The sequence below is a fragment of the Crocodylus porosus genome, unplaced genomic scaffold (genome assembly GCF_001723895.1).
Source record: "Crocodylus porosus isolate Cpor-Errol unplaced genomic scaffold, CroPor_comp1, whole genome shotgun sequence".
NCBI classification, from domain to species: domain Eukaryota; kingdom Metazoa; phylum Chordata; order Crocodylia; family Crocodylidae; genus Crocodylus; species Crocodylus porosus.
In genome coordinates, this window is record NW_017728923.1 from 17,783,620 (window position 1) to 17,801,572 (window position 17,953).

General features: G+C 41.6%; 1 protein-coding gene across 1 annotated transcript in view; it reads right to left on the bottom strand.

Annotated features, from left to right (window-relative positions):
* The window catches only part of SHISA9 (shisa family member 9), a 320,102-nt gene that overhangs the window by 21,576 nt on the left and 280,573 nt on the right, over positions 1-17,953 (bottom strand). The window contains exons 2-3 of the mRNA XM_019540140.1: positions 12,054-12,209; positions 1,831-1,878 (exon numbers count right to left, since the gene is read on the bottom strand). Of these exons, the coding sequence (XP_019395685.1) occupies positions 1,831-1,878; positions 12,054-12,209 (204 nt within the window). The remainder of the gene's footprint in view (positions 1-1,830; positions 1,879-12,053; positions 12,210-17,953) is intronic.

Consider the following 17,953-nt stretch of genomic DNA (forward strand, 5'->3'; position numbering starts at 1 on the left):
TATGTCATTGTGGAGCTTCGATTTTTAGTATATAAATTTGTTTTTTTCCAGTTCCAAGATGGCAAACCTGCTTCCCAAAAGGAGTACTTCTGAGGGCAATGGGAGGGGACTTCTGGTGGCAAAGGTCAGAAGTTGGGACTTCCTGTCCCAAGTTGGCGACCAGGGGGCAGAGTACCTGTGAAAGGATGGAGCTACCCTTGTGGTCCTCGACAGCACCCCAAAACTTGTTAAGTGGCCCTCCAGCCAAAATAGTTGCCCATCCCTGCCCTAGTTAGTTAAAAATGCTTCTCACTATGAGAAGCTGGAGAAGCTGCACACCACAGTTCAGTTCTAGGAGCATATGTTATGTAATTCAGTCATTCCAGATGTACACCACTACTTCTGAGAAAAAAATTCACTTTCAGACTAAAGTGGTATTGGTTTATATACTATTTTTGCCTTTGCAAGAATAATTTTCCTTTAATTTGTTTATTAACAACTACACCAATGCTCTGAGCTGAAGTCATGTCCTTTTTTGAAACCTTAACTGTAGCATAAATTAAATCCATTAGTCAGCTGTTGATTTTTTTTTTTAAATGTTAAGGAGTAGCAAGGAAAAATATGAAGTAAAACTATACCACATGCATTCATTTTCTTTCTTTTCTCTTTCCCCCTCCATACATCAGCTGCATTTTTTATTATGTCATTGTAGTTTGGCCAGTTTTGAGTTCCTAAAACTATTGGCAAAGAAGAGATGCATTTCAAAAATTTGGGGCAATTTTACACTGAACCTTGGTTGTTTTGCAGTTCTGGAAGAAAACCAATGTTATATGATTGACACTCCTAACTGGGCAAAATCTGGAGTCTTCTTCCAACCCCAGTGGCAAAGCAAAACTCCCCCAAACTTGTGAACTGAATCATTCACTACTTTTAACACCAAGAGAATTTGTGACTGACAGAAAGGGTAGAAACTGTAAAGGAGCAGCCTGATTAAACAGTTAGGCCCCATGGTTGAAAGTTCTTTTAATCAAAAGCAAGAATTTTTTCACCTAAGCAAGTGTTTCCCTTCATAACGTCTCAATTCCTCTCCTCCTCACTAACTAGCAAGGACTGTAATCAAAACGACTTTGATCATTCTCCTTCCCTACTTTATTCATAGAATGAAAGAGCCAACAATGCAGGACTGTCTGCAGCAGAAATAAGTGAGATCATCCCAGACTAGTTTGTCTTCCCCAGTATGGTGGCTCTTGTGTGGGATCAAGCACACTTTTCATGATAGGAGCTTGTATATCCTAAAAAGTCATGTAACCATTTCTTTTATAAAAAGCATAAGTCTTATTCAGTGTAACCGTGCTGATGGGAGGCTCTGGTTTATGCTGCTGATATTGTAGTGGAGATTTTAGTTGCTGTAGTAACACAGCCAATATTTCAGCAAATTCAATTTTTCAGGTCTGTTACTTCTTCACTGTCCCTACCCCTCAAAAATGGGGAAAAATTCCTTGTGTGCCGTGTGAATCATGTTACTGCACTCTTTCGCCCCAAGCCTTTTCATTATTGAAGTATAAATGAGTAGAAGTAAATCAGTAATCTCTATGAAATTTCTTTCATATATATGTTTGTTCTTTTTGGAACATCCTTTGCAGAACCAAAATGGCAGATTGATAACAGCTACTATTTATATTTACAATATAGGATTCATTCACATCATTTGCCTAATTGTTTCATATTAGTATTGTTGGAAAAAATCATATGGTTGATGTCAGTCTGCATCAATGCAAAAAAACCTGAAGATTATTAAAGCTTAACTGGATTTGGTTTTAGTTAGAACAAAAGAGCAAAAGAATACAGTACCTTTTGGTGACTTAAGTGTCATCGCAGCAAAGTCACCATCATAACTTCCTAAAAAAAATAATCAAGACATGCTGGTATGTTTGTTCTGTTTCATGTCACAAACATTGCAAACACAGCACACTAAATCAAAATACTTCAAAGGCAGACAGTATTACATTCTTATTAGGAGCAACTTCTGATACATTTAGTCATATTGAACAGTACCTGGATTTTCAAATAGCTTCTTTGAAGTCAGTGTGACTATTTGATGGCACTGATATACTAGGTGTGAGTGTGGGATTTGGAATCAGGCTCTTAGGCCATCCAATTTTTCCTTCTTAAACTAGGATTTCTTGTTTCTCATTTTCTGAATTGATACTTGATTTTAGATCCAATGGGGTTATGGAATACCTCTTTCTGGGCATGTCTGCATGAGGCGCTTAATGCCCATTGGGCTAATTCTACTGCACATTAGCGCAGCTGGCAAAAAATGTAAAACTCCTGTACACCGTGCATCCATCCTTGCCTATTTTTAAAGCTAAACTGGGTTTAGTAGTGGTCCATTGTTATTTTGTAGTAGATACAAAACCACTAAGGCTTCACACTGTTCATTTCTTAGTATATCATTTAATGTAAAATTATGTGTAAATAATTAAAACTCCATGAAAATAGGCTTGACTGATTTGCTTCCATTTATATTTACTGGCTGCTTACCCAAGTCCACTGCTGATCTGCTCAGTGGATGGAAATAGATTTGCCCAAGTCCAGTTTCTTCTACCATGAGGAACTGGATGTGGGAGGGATACTTACCAGGATAATATTCTTCCCTAGCCCAACTGGACCTATGACATTGCAATTATAAGTTGGCATGTTGCCTGCCCTGAAAATTAGGTATGGAGGAGACTCATTTTATATCATTTTTAATGTTCTCATATCTTATGAATTTGAAAATATTAGTTTTCAAAGATAGAGAGAAAGGGTTTCGGTACAAGAGGGATATTTTTAACCATAAAGCACAATATATGCTTTCTTTTAACTGGGAAACTATTCATTTTTTTTAAAAAATGAAAGACCTGTTGTAAAATAAGGGAAGTGAAAGAAACATGGCTTTTAATAATAGAAAATAAAGTGATCTACAGACTTAAGCTAGTTTTGTAACACTGAGAAAAAGGTTAAGAGTTCCTCAAAATGTCATGAGGTTCAACATCCCCAATGAAAATAGATACTGGGCCCATTTCAAACTTGGACTTCCATGTCTGTATTTTGTCTTTGTCAAACAGAGGCATAAATATGTTTCTGTATCTTTTCCATGCTTAACTACTTTAGTGACTGTTTAAAAATCAGCCTTTGTACTAATAGTAGCTATGGTTACTTCTGCAGAATACTCAAAAACTGGAAATGTTATTTAACAAGTAAAGGTGTGATAACACAGATGAAACTGTTTAAGCATTTCTCATTGTGGTATTAAGGCTTCCTCTCCTATACCTAGTACTGTTCACGGTTTCTCCTGTAGCCTGAGGTGCCTTTTCTACTAAGACCAACTTTATCTCTCAGGAGCTGCCTTTTCATAGCTCCGTTCAACTGCCAAAGAATGGATATTTCTGTGACTCGACCAACACCTTTTTTGATGTTTGATTATTGTAAAATTCCCCAGGCTCAGAATGAAAAAAATCACCAGTCACTCTGCAATAAAATGTAATTCTATTAAGGGCTTTAACACGACATTAGCCAAACAGCTGATAATATATACGTTGGTACCTGGAATACCGAGGCATTAAAAAACCTAGTTCTCGCAGTATAATTAAAATGCCTCCAACTCTGTGGAGGAAAATGACTCTGTTGCATGATAGCAGATAGAAAATTTGTGCTAAAGATACCGGGGCAGGTTTCTTTTCCTAAAAGGGAAAGTGTAAAGGGACATCTGGGGTCAGTACAGGTACTGAAGTCAATAGGAAAAATATGAATTCATTAAGATCTAGACTGAGTCCTGAAAATCTGCACAAAGCAGGCAGGAATTCAGGTTTTGAGGTCTCCATGAAATAACCCATGTAGGACATCAACTATATGCCTGAGAAAAGGGTAGGCTGTATGGACAGTTGCTAAAATTTAAACCTGTGGTCCCAAGTATTTTGTAATTCAATGTTTTTAATGTATTAATGCCTAAATGCTTAGAATCATGTCTCCTATATCCAGTGGGGGAGCAAGGATTAGCCATTGTCATACTTCCTTTAAAAACGAACACCCAAAGGCTCTAAATCCAGTCACCCTGGTTTTAAAAAAAACCTTATCAGGCTTTATGTCACACTTGGTTGAGATAGATACATGACCCCAGTTTTGAATCAGGCAAATTGCCTAATTTAGCATTGTGTGACAGTGAACATACCTCTAGATATATGAAATCATTAACTGAATCACCCTCTGGATATGACAAATGATGCATTAGTCTCTGCTTCCCTGTCTCTTCCTTGGGTGTTAAATCCAGTGAGCTATTCCTATGTCTGAGAGTCTCATCATCCATTTTTGTACAACCACTTGTGGTTGTTGTAGCTGAAGATATCTTTGCTGTCAGAAATGAAAAAATCTAGTTTTGGCAGTGGGGGAGCTGTTTTCCATCCCTGCCTGGGGCTGTATTTCTGGTCACATGCATGTGCGTGTACACACATGCATGTGGTGCCCCCTGCATCCCACTCCCTGCAGCCCCTTGCAGGCTGGAACTCAGCCAGGCTGCAAGGGGAACCCACTGTTTCTCACATGTTTCTGCAGTGAACAGAAAAGCCACATCCCTTAACAACACTGTGAAACTGGGACAAATGCTATCCCCGAGTCATGCAGCCAAGGACCGGAACTTGATGTTCCCGTTTTGGGACTACCCTGCCCAATTAGGGATGAATGGTCACCCTACAGACTCCATTTCCCAGCAGCCCCTGCCTGCACTGCTCAGGATGTTCTCCATGGAGACCCCAGGAGTGGCATGGGCCATGACAGCATGGGGTCTTGACAGCTCTGTGCTCCTAGGGTTTCCATAGAGACTGGCCCAACTGGCGCTGGCAGGGCGTGTGGCTGGGAGGGGAGCTGTGTTTGGAGCTAGGGCCAGGATCTCATGGACCTGACAGCAGGGGGCAGAGTCAGGACAGAGCCATGATCTGCAGCCTGCACATCCCTGCCTGTGGAACCCATGCTCATCACAGAGGCATTTGGCAGTGGACTGTGGCTCTATCCCAGCTCTACCCTGTGCCGTCAACTCTGCAAGAACCCAACTCTTGGCCTGGTCCTGGACACAGGCAGGGGTTGCTGGGAAATGGAGTCTTCTGTGGGCCCAATCTGGCCTGCAGGCCAGACTTTGCTCACCCCTTTTGTAGAGCAGCAAAAATTTTTATATGACATCCCTTGTCTCAGGAGAGAATGAAGATCACTTCTCTGCAGACCCTGCATCTATCAAGGGACATCATCCTATTTTACCAAGCCCACCTATTGAGGATGGTTCAAAGAGGATCTGTTCAGATGAACCTCTAAAACATCTTCTCCCTTTGAACCTCCCACATCTTCTTAGATTTACAGGATAACCAAAACTAAAGAGACAACTTTGCCATATACTTTATTTTTGCCAGGGAGATTTCAGGCTTGCAGAACAGTGCCAAAAGTGGCAAAATAAAAGATATTGTGTATTCTTTAAGGGCATCCTATTTACAGATTCCTCACTTTGGGGCTGTGCAGTGTGCAGCTGTGAGCAAGACTGAAACACTATTTACCTTTCTCCTTTGGGAAGAAAGAACTGTGAAACACAAAGGGATTCCTCAAGCTCTGGACTATGCTATGTTTGCTTCCAGATACATTCTCCTTCTAGCTTAATTTAATTCAGTCAATTTGATCTGACTTCACGTCACAGGAGATTACAACTCCCAGTGTCACTTGAGGCTTTCTTGTTCTTCCATCATTGCACATTTCTTGGCTAGACTTAAAATTAGCATAGCAACTGTTTATTCTGTTTGTTACACTCATGTCAAGTCAGTGCCCCAAAGGAGAGATGGAGTGTGTGTGAATAGGATGGATAAAAAAGTAAAAGCATGGTTGTCTGGAGAAATATTCTGTTCTCCCAGGTTTCACCTACATATCTCTGTAGTACTTGGTAAGATCAGGGAAGTATTAGATGCAGCTTGATGACACTGAATGAAAATAATGAATATTTTGAGATAGGGAGGGCAAATATGAGAGGCAGAGAAAGTTAACTTTCAAATGAGTTGTACCGTGTACATTCTTCCATCTTAGGAGGCCATGATGTTAGAATGCAAGCTGGATTAATGCCTTGTGAATGACCAGGTGGTGGGTATAAAAATCTTGTGACAAAGTGTCGTATGTAATATGTTTTGGCACTCAGATTTCATTAATATGTTCAAGTATGCTACCTGCAGCTTCTTCAAGAGCTGTGCATGTCAGGAGTGCATAAATGAGCAATGGCTATTTAAACATGGAACAAAAACCAAGTTGGTGAATGGGAAATATGCAAAAATTAAGCAGAAAAACTACTTTCTTCACTTTTCTGCATAAATAATGTAATACTGGGAAAGGACCAAAGGAAATCAGGTTCATATCTTTACAGTGACTAAATATTTAAAGTGCCCAAACATTGAGAGTTGGATGCCACACACCACTCATTGAACACTTTTCAAACAAATTGCCTTGAGGAAAATCTAATAGAACCTTGCATTAGCAAATTATTTATGTAGTAACCTTTGGGAATGATTCTAGCATTCTGATTAGATAAAAACAAGTTAGATGACCTGGAGTAGGACAAGAATTGTTGCTTTCCAGTCCATATGAGCAGACAACAGGGATGTATACTCCATCAGAAATTGTCATCCATCCTGGACAGTGAGAAGAGTCTAGCATGCCATTCAGTGAGAACAGAACACTGACTACAGATATCTGTTCTTTTTTTTTATCATGTATATTAGTAATTCATGTGTGGTTGTGCACTATTACAGGAATGTGCAAGCCGTATCCTCCAGTACCTTGTAAACTTCTAGTAAAGGCAGGAGGTATGTCTTTAGAAAGGAAGAGTAAATAAAGCCAGTGGAAAAGGGGAAATAACTGTAGGGATCTGTGGCAGGGCTGGAGCAGGCAGCAGCCAGGTGCTTGATTACAGTGGTCACTTTGAGACCCAGGATATGTATAGGGTGAAGCAGCAGTCTGCTGCTAGCAGCCATGAAAGACACATCAGCTGGCAGAGCTGAGGCTCAGGAATAGCTTGGAGGTTTATGGGCTGGGGGTATAGGGATGGAGGAGGCTCCTGGTCCTGGGCATGACCTAAAACTGCACCCTGCCAGAGATGGGTGGCCTGGTGGGGCTCCTGGTAGCACAGGAGCCCCCAGGAAATGGCAGGCCACTTACCATCCTGGTGAAAGGCAGGTTGGGGCACCTTAATAACCCCAGCTCCCACAATTGGGTGGGTAACCCTGTAGTAGGACCTGAGAAGGAGGTCCGATGTAAAAGAGTGTGGGCTGGTTGCTCAGAAGCCTGACTTGAGGCACCTTTGACTGGTCAATGCTGGGGCCAGGACCCGAAGTTTCAAAAGGGCCAGCGGCCCACTGTGAGGGATGCCCACAGCTGAGGGCCTGATTTTGGAGGTGAGGCCAGGGCCTGTGTGGCCAAAGGTCCTGCAGGAACCACACCCAAAAGCGGGAGGAGTGCAGGGAGCTAAGCAGCCCATAACGAGGGCGGAGTAGGCCACCTGATGGGAAGGGGGTCTCGTTGGCGTCCAGACTAGAGTGTTATGGGACCAAGTGTGGGACCAGAGATGTTAAGAACTAAGATGCTGTCTGTGAGGCATGAGCTACTGCGTAGGGGAGGTTTCAGAGCTGCAGATAATGCCCTCTGGCATCAGGGCAGAAAATGGCCAGCCTCCTGCCTTGGTAATATCTTAATCATTTTCCATCAAGGCGTGGCAGGTGAGAGAGGTGGGTGGTTAGCCTGGAAACAGGTGGGCAGGCTAACTTCTAACCGGCCCTGGGAAAGCCCCATGCTACAATGAGAGAGAGAGAGCCAGGTGGATAGCCCAGAAACAGGTAGGCAGGCCACCTTCTAACTGGCCTGGGGAAGGCCCCCTGTTATAGGATCAATTCACCATTATCCTAAACTTTAAATAATCATTTACAAATGTGAAATAAGTATAAAATATTCTCACCTTGTAATAGTAACATTTTACACAGCTGTAAATGACAGCACAAAGTATGGGAAAAGGGTGAATTTGGCCTCTAATTTCTGCAGGGTGCTACAAATACAAAACCTGCACAACAACTAGGAACAGGAAATGAAGAAAAATGCCTTCCATCCACTGAACCTGCAGGAGTTTAGGCAGGAAACATGCATTTGTATCTGTTTGAATTTGTTCATGTACAATCTTTTACTATATAAATAAAATATATAGCGTCAATGTTGGCCGTTTCAACTTTGGTTGCTCTCTCTCTCTGCTGAATCACGTGCTCCGTGGACTTTTAACACATAATTAATTAATAACAGTAATACTGTTCCCCCTGAGCAGGTCTTATGTTCCGAAGACTGACCTTGTCTCCAAACCTTACGCAGCTACAACATCTTGTGACCTGAATTACTAGGAGCCATGAGATTTAATATGAACAGAACGGAATGGTTGGCCCCTAAAAATAAGCTTACAAAACCTTTAGTATAAGAGAAAGCAGCTGCCTTACCTCGCAAACTTACTTCAACATTGCAGCTGGTACCACCTCATGTGTTCAGTTGTCTCTAAACATCTTAGCTCTTAAGACTGTTTGATGATTGGTGATACTTACATATCATAATCCTGGTTACTACTAGTTTTGCTTTATTATACTGGTATTAGAGTGATTGTCCTTCTTGGAGGAAATATTAACACTACAAATTAATTTCTATCGAAGAGATAATGTGGCACGAGCTGCACTTAAACAACTGTGGGTAGTTTCTATGTAGCACAGAGAGGAGAACCACCTTCATTATTGTGGTTCTAATTACCTCTTTTTGCTAGAGGTAATTGGATCAATGCTCAAAACACTTGTCAGCAAACACTAAAGGAAAAATAAAAGTGATGGAACTAAAGTGATTAGAATCTAAGTAACTTTATAATTTAGGTATGGCTGTTTACACCTAGATGAAAGGCAGATTTTGGTATAAATGTGTAACAGCATCAGAGTCTCTGTATACACCAGTGGCATCTTTGCTTAAAAGATAGCTTTGGGTAACAACTGATACCCTGAGCTGCACCTGGATCTGAAAACTGTTTAACATGATTTCAAGCTAGCAGATCACATAGTTCTGCATGAAAGGATAGCTTTTTCCAAGTGATTGCCAAAAGCAATGTAACATTGTATAATCCAAGTGGGAGTGAGTATCTACATGTGTGGAAGTTTTGCTTAGATTCAGGTTAAAATCATAGCTGTTGAAAGGAGATGCAATACCAACCGCACAATTGTTCAAATTTGATTTGTCAGTAGTTACAACTTCACTGTTTGGAAGCTCTTGTACTTTGCCCTGGATTTCTTAATCTAAAGGTTTTAAAATCTCATAATTTAAATATTTTTTTTAAAAAAGAAAGTTTCAATCAAATATACATGAATAGAGCCCTTTCCCCCATACCACCCAACCATCTAGAAAGGGCAAATGACTCCTTTCTACTTTTGACTCATGCTGTTGCAGGCAATACAAATTAAATTGCTCTTTCGACAGTTTAAAAAAAAATTATGCCATTCTTCATCATATCTAGATACAAGGGACTGTAATCTCTTCCCCATAGATATGTGGAAGGCCTACTGATGTTGATGAGAGATTTGATATTTTTACCAAATATTATTCAGTCTCTTTTGTATCTGTCAGAATACAATGTATCAGTGATAGAGTAATGTTTTCAATTCTTGTGGGTTGAGGCCATAAATTCTTTTTTTAGGTTTCAGAGCAGTTGGATAGTGAAACTCTCTAGTTCTACTTTAAAAATACTCATCATTATCTCTCTTACTGATGACATAGTCACCTTGATTGTCAAAACAGTGTGAAGCCTCACTGTTACTAGAATTTTAAGCGAAGTCATTAATGCCTATGGAGGTATGTTCCTTAAGTACCTTAAAAATCAGGGCCTATTTCTTCTACCTGAGATTGCAGCAGACTCATTAACCTCCTACAAGGATCAGCCAGTAAACGGGAATAAAGACTCTCTCTCCTAGTATTGGTTACATTGGGATTTAATCTGTGGAATATCTTCCAGGAATAATATAACCATTCCCAGAACCTTATGCAATACATTTTTTTAATAACCTGTCCCTAATAACTGAAGCTAAGCTGATACTTTAAAAAATCAAGACTGGTTCTTGTGCGGGTGAAAGCAGAGCTCATTTTTAAATCTTTTACCTCCTATTTTATTGCACTTAAATTATGTTTAGCTACAAGGGTTGGCACTCTATAAACAGGCAATTGAAAGATAGGTTTATGTCAAAGCCATAATGATTCCCTCATGGCAAGGCACCACTGGTTTGAAGGCAGATGAATTTGTCAAACTGCTCTTCCCATTCTAGGTATATTCAGCCAGAACTGTGAAGGAAAACAATGTTCCTGATTATGCCTGCTTTGCAAGGACCTACTTCCAGATTTTAAAAGGGTTAACTAAAGCAAACTTGTTTAAGAATAAAATGGAAACCTGGGACATATATACACATACATTTGCCTGATGCGAGCTGATGCGCCCAGTGCTGTGTTGCATGTATGTGTAAAAAATGGCGAAATGCACATCAGTGCTGAAAAAAATGGTGGCGGTGAACTTTTGAACTAAAATACCTTTGATGTGTCTTAATTCAGAAGTGCACCGCCACCATTTTCTTAGTGCTGACACATCGTTATGACACATTGTTATGATTTTCCAGGTATAGAATCTAATTTTGCCGTTTACACACATGGGTGTGTTGCAGGGTCCAGTGCTGCAGCATGACCACGTGTACAAATGCCCCTGCATTTGAGGGGGCACCTAAACTCCAAGGCCTTGGGGCTTGCACCTAGGATGCATGTCATGGATTTGGGAGTATCTGAAGCCCTGGGCTGAAAAGTCTTGGAGGTAGGATTCTTGTCAGTGGTAGCACCACATGGACTTGAAAAATTAAGCTCTGCTCAGTCAATGGAATTCAGAACTGATTTGGGTAACTGGCTTGAGAGACAATTTTAAAAAAAAAAGTTTGGGGCAGGCCATTTTTGCCCGTGTAAAAGGAATTCTTTTGGCATAGTGACTGATAGATTCAGGGTAAGAATATTCTCAGGTGTTCCACTGTTAGTTTGAGATAGCTAGCTAGCTGTGTGAAAACAGGATGCATGATGCTGTTCTAAATTTAGGGGGAAATGGTATCATTTTCACTATGTGTATGCTGGACAAGCTTGGTAGAAAGCTAAGGCAAAGCTGAATCCATAGTTTATTATTATTGTTGTTGTCATTATCTAAAAGAGGACAGATATTATAAAGTGAGAAAAGCTTCAGCTCTGTAAGTGCTTTGCTATGGGTTTTAAAGCTCTTAAAATGTACTAAGGATTTAACTTCCATAATGGAAGGGTACACTGTAAACTTCACTCCTCATTGTTCCTCCTCCAACAAAACTGCTTTTTCAAGAACTGTTTTTTTTTTCTTTTTTTAAAGGAAAGAAATATAAAATTAATCCGCCACACTAACAGCAAAAAGCCATGAGCGAGTCTGCATTAGGAATCTGAGAAGTGCACTTCTGAAATGGTTAAAAGCATAAGGCCTCATGATACAACTAGGTCATGAACCAGTAGCCTACTGATGTATACCTCTACAACAAAGGCCATTCTTTTTTGCAGTTGCACACAGAAAGCACCTAGCTTGTCAACTCTAACGTTGCACAGACATACATGTCATTTTTGTACAAAGCATAATTTTTAAAACTATATTTCTGGTTAATTGCACACTACATGTTCAGAGCATAATTAATTGATCTGCATGTGCAAATCTAGGGTTTCTGAATGCAGTATTCTGAAATGCTTAGATGTAATTTCACAATCCCTAATTGGTAAGTAATCTCCATGTTAATGTATAGAATACATTCCCAGTTGAATTCCAATAGAATTTGAGCCATTCTGCTACCGTAACTAAGCAGACCAAAATGCATGGTTTTTCTTTTACTTGGAAGCTGAATGTTGCTTGATGCTGGCGTATGGAATATCCTAAATGAAATGAGGAACCACACAATATTTTCCTTGCTTACCAACTGCCTTTAGGGAAGCATACTTGTTAAGCTCCTTGCCTGGGGGCTGTTGTTCATAAGGATTTGTGATCTGCCCCATGTTGGGATATGAATGTGGATGTGCCATCTGAGGGAGGAGGGGAGAAGTTGGTACCACATTATTCATCTGTGATGCATCTGTATTAAGAAAAGAAAAAAGAGAGTTGTTAAAAAAATCAGCATCCAGGTTTGATTATCGTTGTACATTACAAGCAAAATTGAATGCATCAGGAGACTTCATTCAAAAACTAGTGTCTACCACCACAAATCTTACAAGCTTTAGAATACGTCCAACGAAACCTACCTCAGTAAACTATAGCTACAGATGGATGTTGCTCTTATTGAGGGAGAAAATGTTTTCTCCTGGGACAAAGTGCAAGTGTTCAGACAACTTTCTCACTTAGCACAGGATAAAGCCCCCAAATGGTTTATGGGATACGAGGTATTACCAGTTTGTCCTGCATTATCACAAAGGACATCTGAATGGTTATCTCACAATATCATTGTTAGACACCCCTCTTGCATTGCCTTTCCAGCTGTCAACTTGTCAATGACAAAATGGTTTGCCACGGACCACAGGCAGTCTAGGGCTGCTTCCATATAGTGCTGGCAGTGCATTTCTCCAAGGATAAGGATGCCCACATTGCCATTGCTTCCCACTGTATTTGTGGGGCAGATCTTCATGAAGGTACCCTTTAACATGCAGAAGTTTGCATATCACAGCTCATCATTCCCAGCAGCCATTAGGATCCACTCCCACCAGTCGCTGCTCATCTCCCTGGCCCATGAACGCTGCATGCCTCTGGAGGCTGGGGGCACAGCAAGCTCCTGTATGCAGTGGCGGTGCTGTTAGCAGTGGGAGCATGGTAGTAGTGAGCAATGAGCTCTCGCAGGCAGTGGTCAGCAGCAGGGAGGAGGGTGGCAAGCACCAACCAGTAGTCGGCCACCTGCAGATGCTGCCACCAGCAATGGCCAGTGGCAATTGCAGACCACCTGCAGTGTCGACGGTGGCAAGGGGGAGAAGGGGGGTGACTGGTGACTGGCAGCACCTTTTCACAGGGGGTGCACCACCACGCTCAGGGAGTGCCCATGCACCCATGTGCACCTCCTACGTGTCACCAGTGCCCTGGCCCAGAATCACTGCTCCACAGTTTGCAGCTCCTCCCACACCTGCCTGGCCACGATATGTTGACCTGTAGCTGCAAGGAGATGACCATATCCAGAGCCATAGCAGCTGACAGGGGTGGAAGCACAGATGTAGTAGACGTATAGGTGGGTGCTCAGGGGTACCAGCTGCATAGTGAATCACACGAAAATTTGTCCCCCAAAATTCTGCCACACACAGTTTGAACACCCAGTGGGCTGTTTGCTCAGTTAGGGGAACCTTCAGAAATCTGACCAGTGTAAGGCATGCTGGGATGTGTGACGTCTCTGGCCACCTGCTGACAGAAGAGCAGCAGCACCTTTGGCCACTCTTTCAACCCCAGTGGAAGTATAACTTGTACATATGCCAGATGATAAGGCCTAGGAATGATATACCACATTTGCCCAAATGTAAGATGACCCTGATTATAAGATAACACCCCTAGTAATTAGATTCTATATCTGGAAAGCTTATAAATTTGTTATAATTTTCCACGTGTAGAATCTAATTATTGGAGGGTTGCCCTAATTTTGTCCCCTTCCCACCACTACAGCAGAGAAAATAAATTCGGGTGAGTCAGGTGGCCCTGTTGCCATCTGTCCCCCCCTCCTCCCCTCTGCCTCTTCCCCCTACAGCCCCTTCAGTTCCTCCCACCCCTCTGTCAGACCTCATTCTCCCTCAGGACATGGAAGTAAGGGGTAAATTTGAAAACACTGATGGATGAGTTGACACGTTTTATCCCTTTTTTAAAAAAAATGATGCACGTTTTAGCGCATGTACTTCACAAACATACTTTAAAAAGCACTTCTGTACCTACTTATATAGAGGATGAACTATGCATGATATATTAGTTCAAAGCCACGTAGTTCCTTGGGCTGGGTCCCAGCAGAGCTGACAGTGTTTAAACCATGGTGATGCCTTGGCTCAGCACTGCTCAGTATGTGTGTGCACTCCAGATAACCCCTTCCCCCCAAAGTTTCCACATGCTAAATAGTCCCCTACATGCACGTTCATGGCTAGAACTGGGTATTCTAGTAATAAGTCTTGGGATCCTCCAAAAATGTATAGGCGAACGAGGCACAGGGCAGTGTTTTATATACATGCTCAGTGTTGGCTGCATTTAAATCAACTTTGTAGTTGATTTCTGGTACTAAACACATGTTGCTTTTGGCAGCAGTTTGAAAATAGACAGCTCATTGCATGTGATTTCCTTGTATGCAATTGTAATATGGGGGGCTTTTTTCCCATGCTGACTGGGGAGACTTCTTATACTCAGGTAAACATGGTAATTCTAAAAGTAGATATTTCTATAAATGTCAGAAGCCATTCTTATTTTTCCCCTTATTCATACTAGACATTATACTTGCAGAACAAGTTAACATATAGCATAGTAGACACGTCTAAAAACAGAAGCTGGTCAGCACTGTCATATATCAAAAATACATTTATATTCATTGTCTAACTGTATGAGAATATATAGCTGGAATTTTTTTCCCTGAAATGTACTGTACTTTTATGATTTGGCCATGCAATAATCTATTTCATCATCATTGCCATTTCTAATCAGATGATTCAGAACGATGTGTTTCTTCCAATGAGCAAATACACCTTTCTAAGTGATCAGCATACCCCTTTGGTAGTCCTCAAGGAGCCTGGATGATGCTCTCCTGGCCACCACGTGCAACTCTTGCTGGAGCCGCACACTACTAGGAAGCAGCGCCTGCATGGGTCACAGGAACCCCGAGGACCCCTGCCTACTGCTACTACTAGCAGTGGGGGCTGTGTGCCATAGGGGGAGTGTGTGGAGGTGTCCTCACGCCCCCCACCTTCTCTTTCACCCATACCCCGCCACTCCCACTGTCCCTCTGGGCATGGGCTCTATGCCCCTGCCAGCCCCAACTCCGTACTCCCTGCCCCCAACCAGCTGCAGCTCTCCCTGTCCGAAATGCTTCCCTACCTGCTGCCCAGAGCAACAGCTGCAGCAGGGAGGTGAGGAGGAGCCACTTTATCTTTAAAATTCAAGATATGAAAAAGTGTTTTCCCATCCTGAATTGAATGAAGAAAAAAAAATCTTCATAATTTTCACAAACCCAATTTCCAAAAATTTCAGATCTAATCAATCAAAATATTTCATTCTGATTTCAGTCATTTTATTACTCTAAATTAGCACATGTTGGGCACTTCTACACATTCATATTAATGCACAGCAATAAACTTGGGCACATATTGCACCAGAGTTTATTGCTTCTGGGCACTGTGCTTACACAAGTGGGGAGGGCTGGTTAGGGGGAAAGATCCCCCCCACCCCCATCCCACAGGACAACCATCCTGGCATAGCCCTGTTAAGATGAAGGGGGCAGGGAGAAGGGTTATTTCCTCCCTCCGTCCCTTCTGACCTACAGCTGGGGTCTGTCAGCCCCAGGAGCCACTGCTGCAGCCCTCTCCCCTCTGCTCCCTGGCAGACAGGCACCCTGCCTACTTTGCCTTAATGGGGCCAGGCCAGCTGGTGTCTTGCCATACCCTGTCCTTGCTTGAGTTAGAGAACAGAGGGGCGGGGCCAGCCCTGCTCTGGAACAGAGAGCACAGCTCAGCCCAGACAGCATGCTGGGATGCTGGAGGACTCTAGTTTAACTTAAACCAGGAAAAGGTCTGGGACAGACGTTGCATAAACTGGTTTGAGCTCAATCAGGTAAGTCTCATACTGTGTTCAACTTGGTTTATCTCAATGTCAGTTTCAGCCATTTTGAAACTGGTTTATGTGTACTGAATGTCTGTTGTATTACAGGTTTAAACCAGTTTCTGATCACTTTAAACCAGTTTATGTGTAATGTCTGTCCTTAGCTAAGCTGACTCCAAGTGGGTTTAGATGGGAACGATTAAAATGTTGGTAACCAGTCTATCCTAGAATTTCCACAATTGGTATCACAGATGGACTTGCAATTGAGGATAATTCAAAAAGCTATATAGATAAGGCAGAAGTTGCTACAGGCCTCCGTCGAGCTTTCACATCCATCAGGCTTGTCACAGTTGCTTTGAACATTTTTGAAAGTTTTTTAAGAGGAAAAAGCACAGTAAAAGTAAAGTAAAAATGCTTTTCTCCATGTGTACCTTGCTATGAAAGTCCCACTTTAGACCCAATCTATTATTATCAGTATTAATTTTGGTGCTTTTTGAGGTGGGGGGGGCACTTTGTATGTCCATAATATCTCTGACTTCAGTTTTGCTGGTTTTTGTTTACAGCCATGCAGTATTCTAAATGATGAATTTCAAGTCAGTTAATGATAAAAAACCTCTTTCTTGTCTGTGCTATAGTACACAATAAACTACAGTTGTAAAACTTAAGTCATCACATGGAAAGCCAGATTCAATGAGCCATTAACGCAAAGGTAAATTAAGCAAAAGTCCATTACTGAGTCTGCAAAAATCTGCTACTCAAAAACAATATATTCAAATATAAGTGTGAGAGAGATTCACATGTATAAAAGGTTCCCCACTACACCAGATCCCCAGAATGTGTTTTGGAACTATTAATTCAACATATTCACTTGTCCTATCATTTTTTGGTACCATATCCTAGTCTAAAAACCACTATAAATTGTAAACATACCATTTGCATTTTTGCAAATTTTATGTTGCTATATTGCATGAAATATAATTCAAGCCCAATTCCCTTTTGTATTTTCTTAGAGTTTACATGAACAGTTACTACTTTGGAAACAGATTATCTTTCTTTCACCTGAAATGGATAGATGAATACCTCAGTATTAATGTGATATTGGGGAAAACAGAAGGAAGTAGAATTAAGAATGACCTGGTGTGAACTCTCCCGTAGATGTATGTGAGTCTAAATCTGGTGATGGGTAGGAGGCACATATATATTTATACAGCTAGTATTTTTAAATATGGTTTGCCCTGCTTGCAGTTGGTGAAAGTCCTGCTTAAAGCTGTGAAAATTAAAGGGGTGTAGGTTGTAGCCGTGTTGGTCTAAGGACAAAGGCAGACACGGTTCTTTGTGTGAATCTGATATCTTTTATTAGATCAACTTAAATAGTTGGAAAACAATTATTAAGCAAGCTTTTGGGTTCAAAAACCCTTCGTCAGGCTAAGGAAGTTTCAGTAGTTGGTGTGTGCGCTTCCTGGGTGGAATGAAAAGTAAAGAAGCCAGAGGCTGGGCTGGCATGCATGCAAGACAGGTAGTCAGTGAAAATGTAGATTGAGGAGTCAATGGGTGAGAGACAGGTGGCGGGGGCGGGGAGAGAGAGAAGGGGGATGAATAGTGGAGAGATACCTGGGGAGTCAGATGTCAGACAGGTTATAATGTGTCATAAATCCAATGTCTATATTTAGTCCATGATTTTTAGTGTCCAGGAGGCTGATGAAGTGGAATTCATAGGCTCGTCTCTGGAAAGTGTTGTGTAAGTTTCCTTTGAGGATCAGGACTGAGAGATTGGAGAGGGAGGGGTTTGCTTGTGAGAAATGTGCCCCCACAGGTAATTGGGTATTCCTGTCTTTGACAGATTTCCGGTGTGCATTCGTTCTGGTGCACAGTTGTTGTTTGGTCTCTCCTACGTATTTTCCATCAGGGCATTTGGTGCACTGGATGAGATATATCACATTTCTGGAGGTGCAGGTGTAAGATCCAGGAATGGTGATGGTTCTGTTGTGGGATGTAGTAATTTGTGGGGGTAGTGGAGATGTGTTGGCAGGTTTTGCATTTCTTGTCATGGCATGGTCTGGA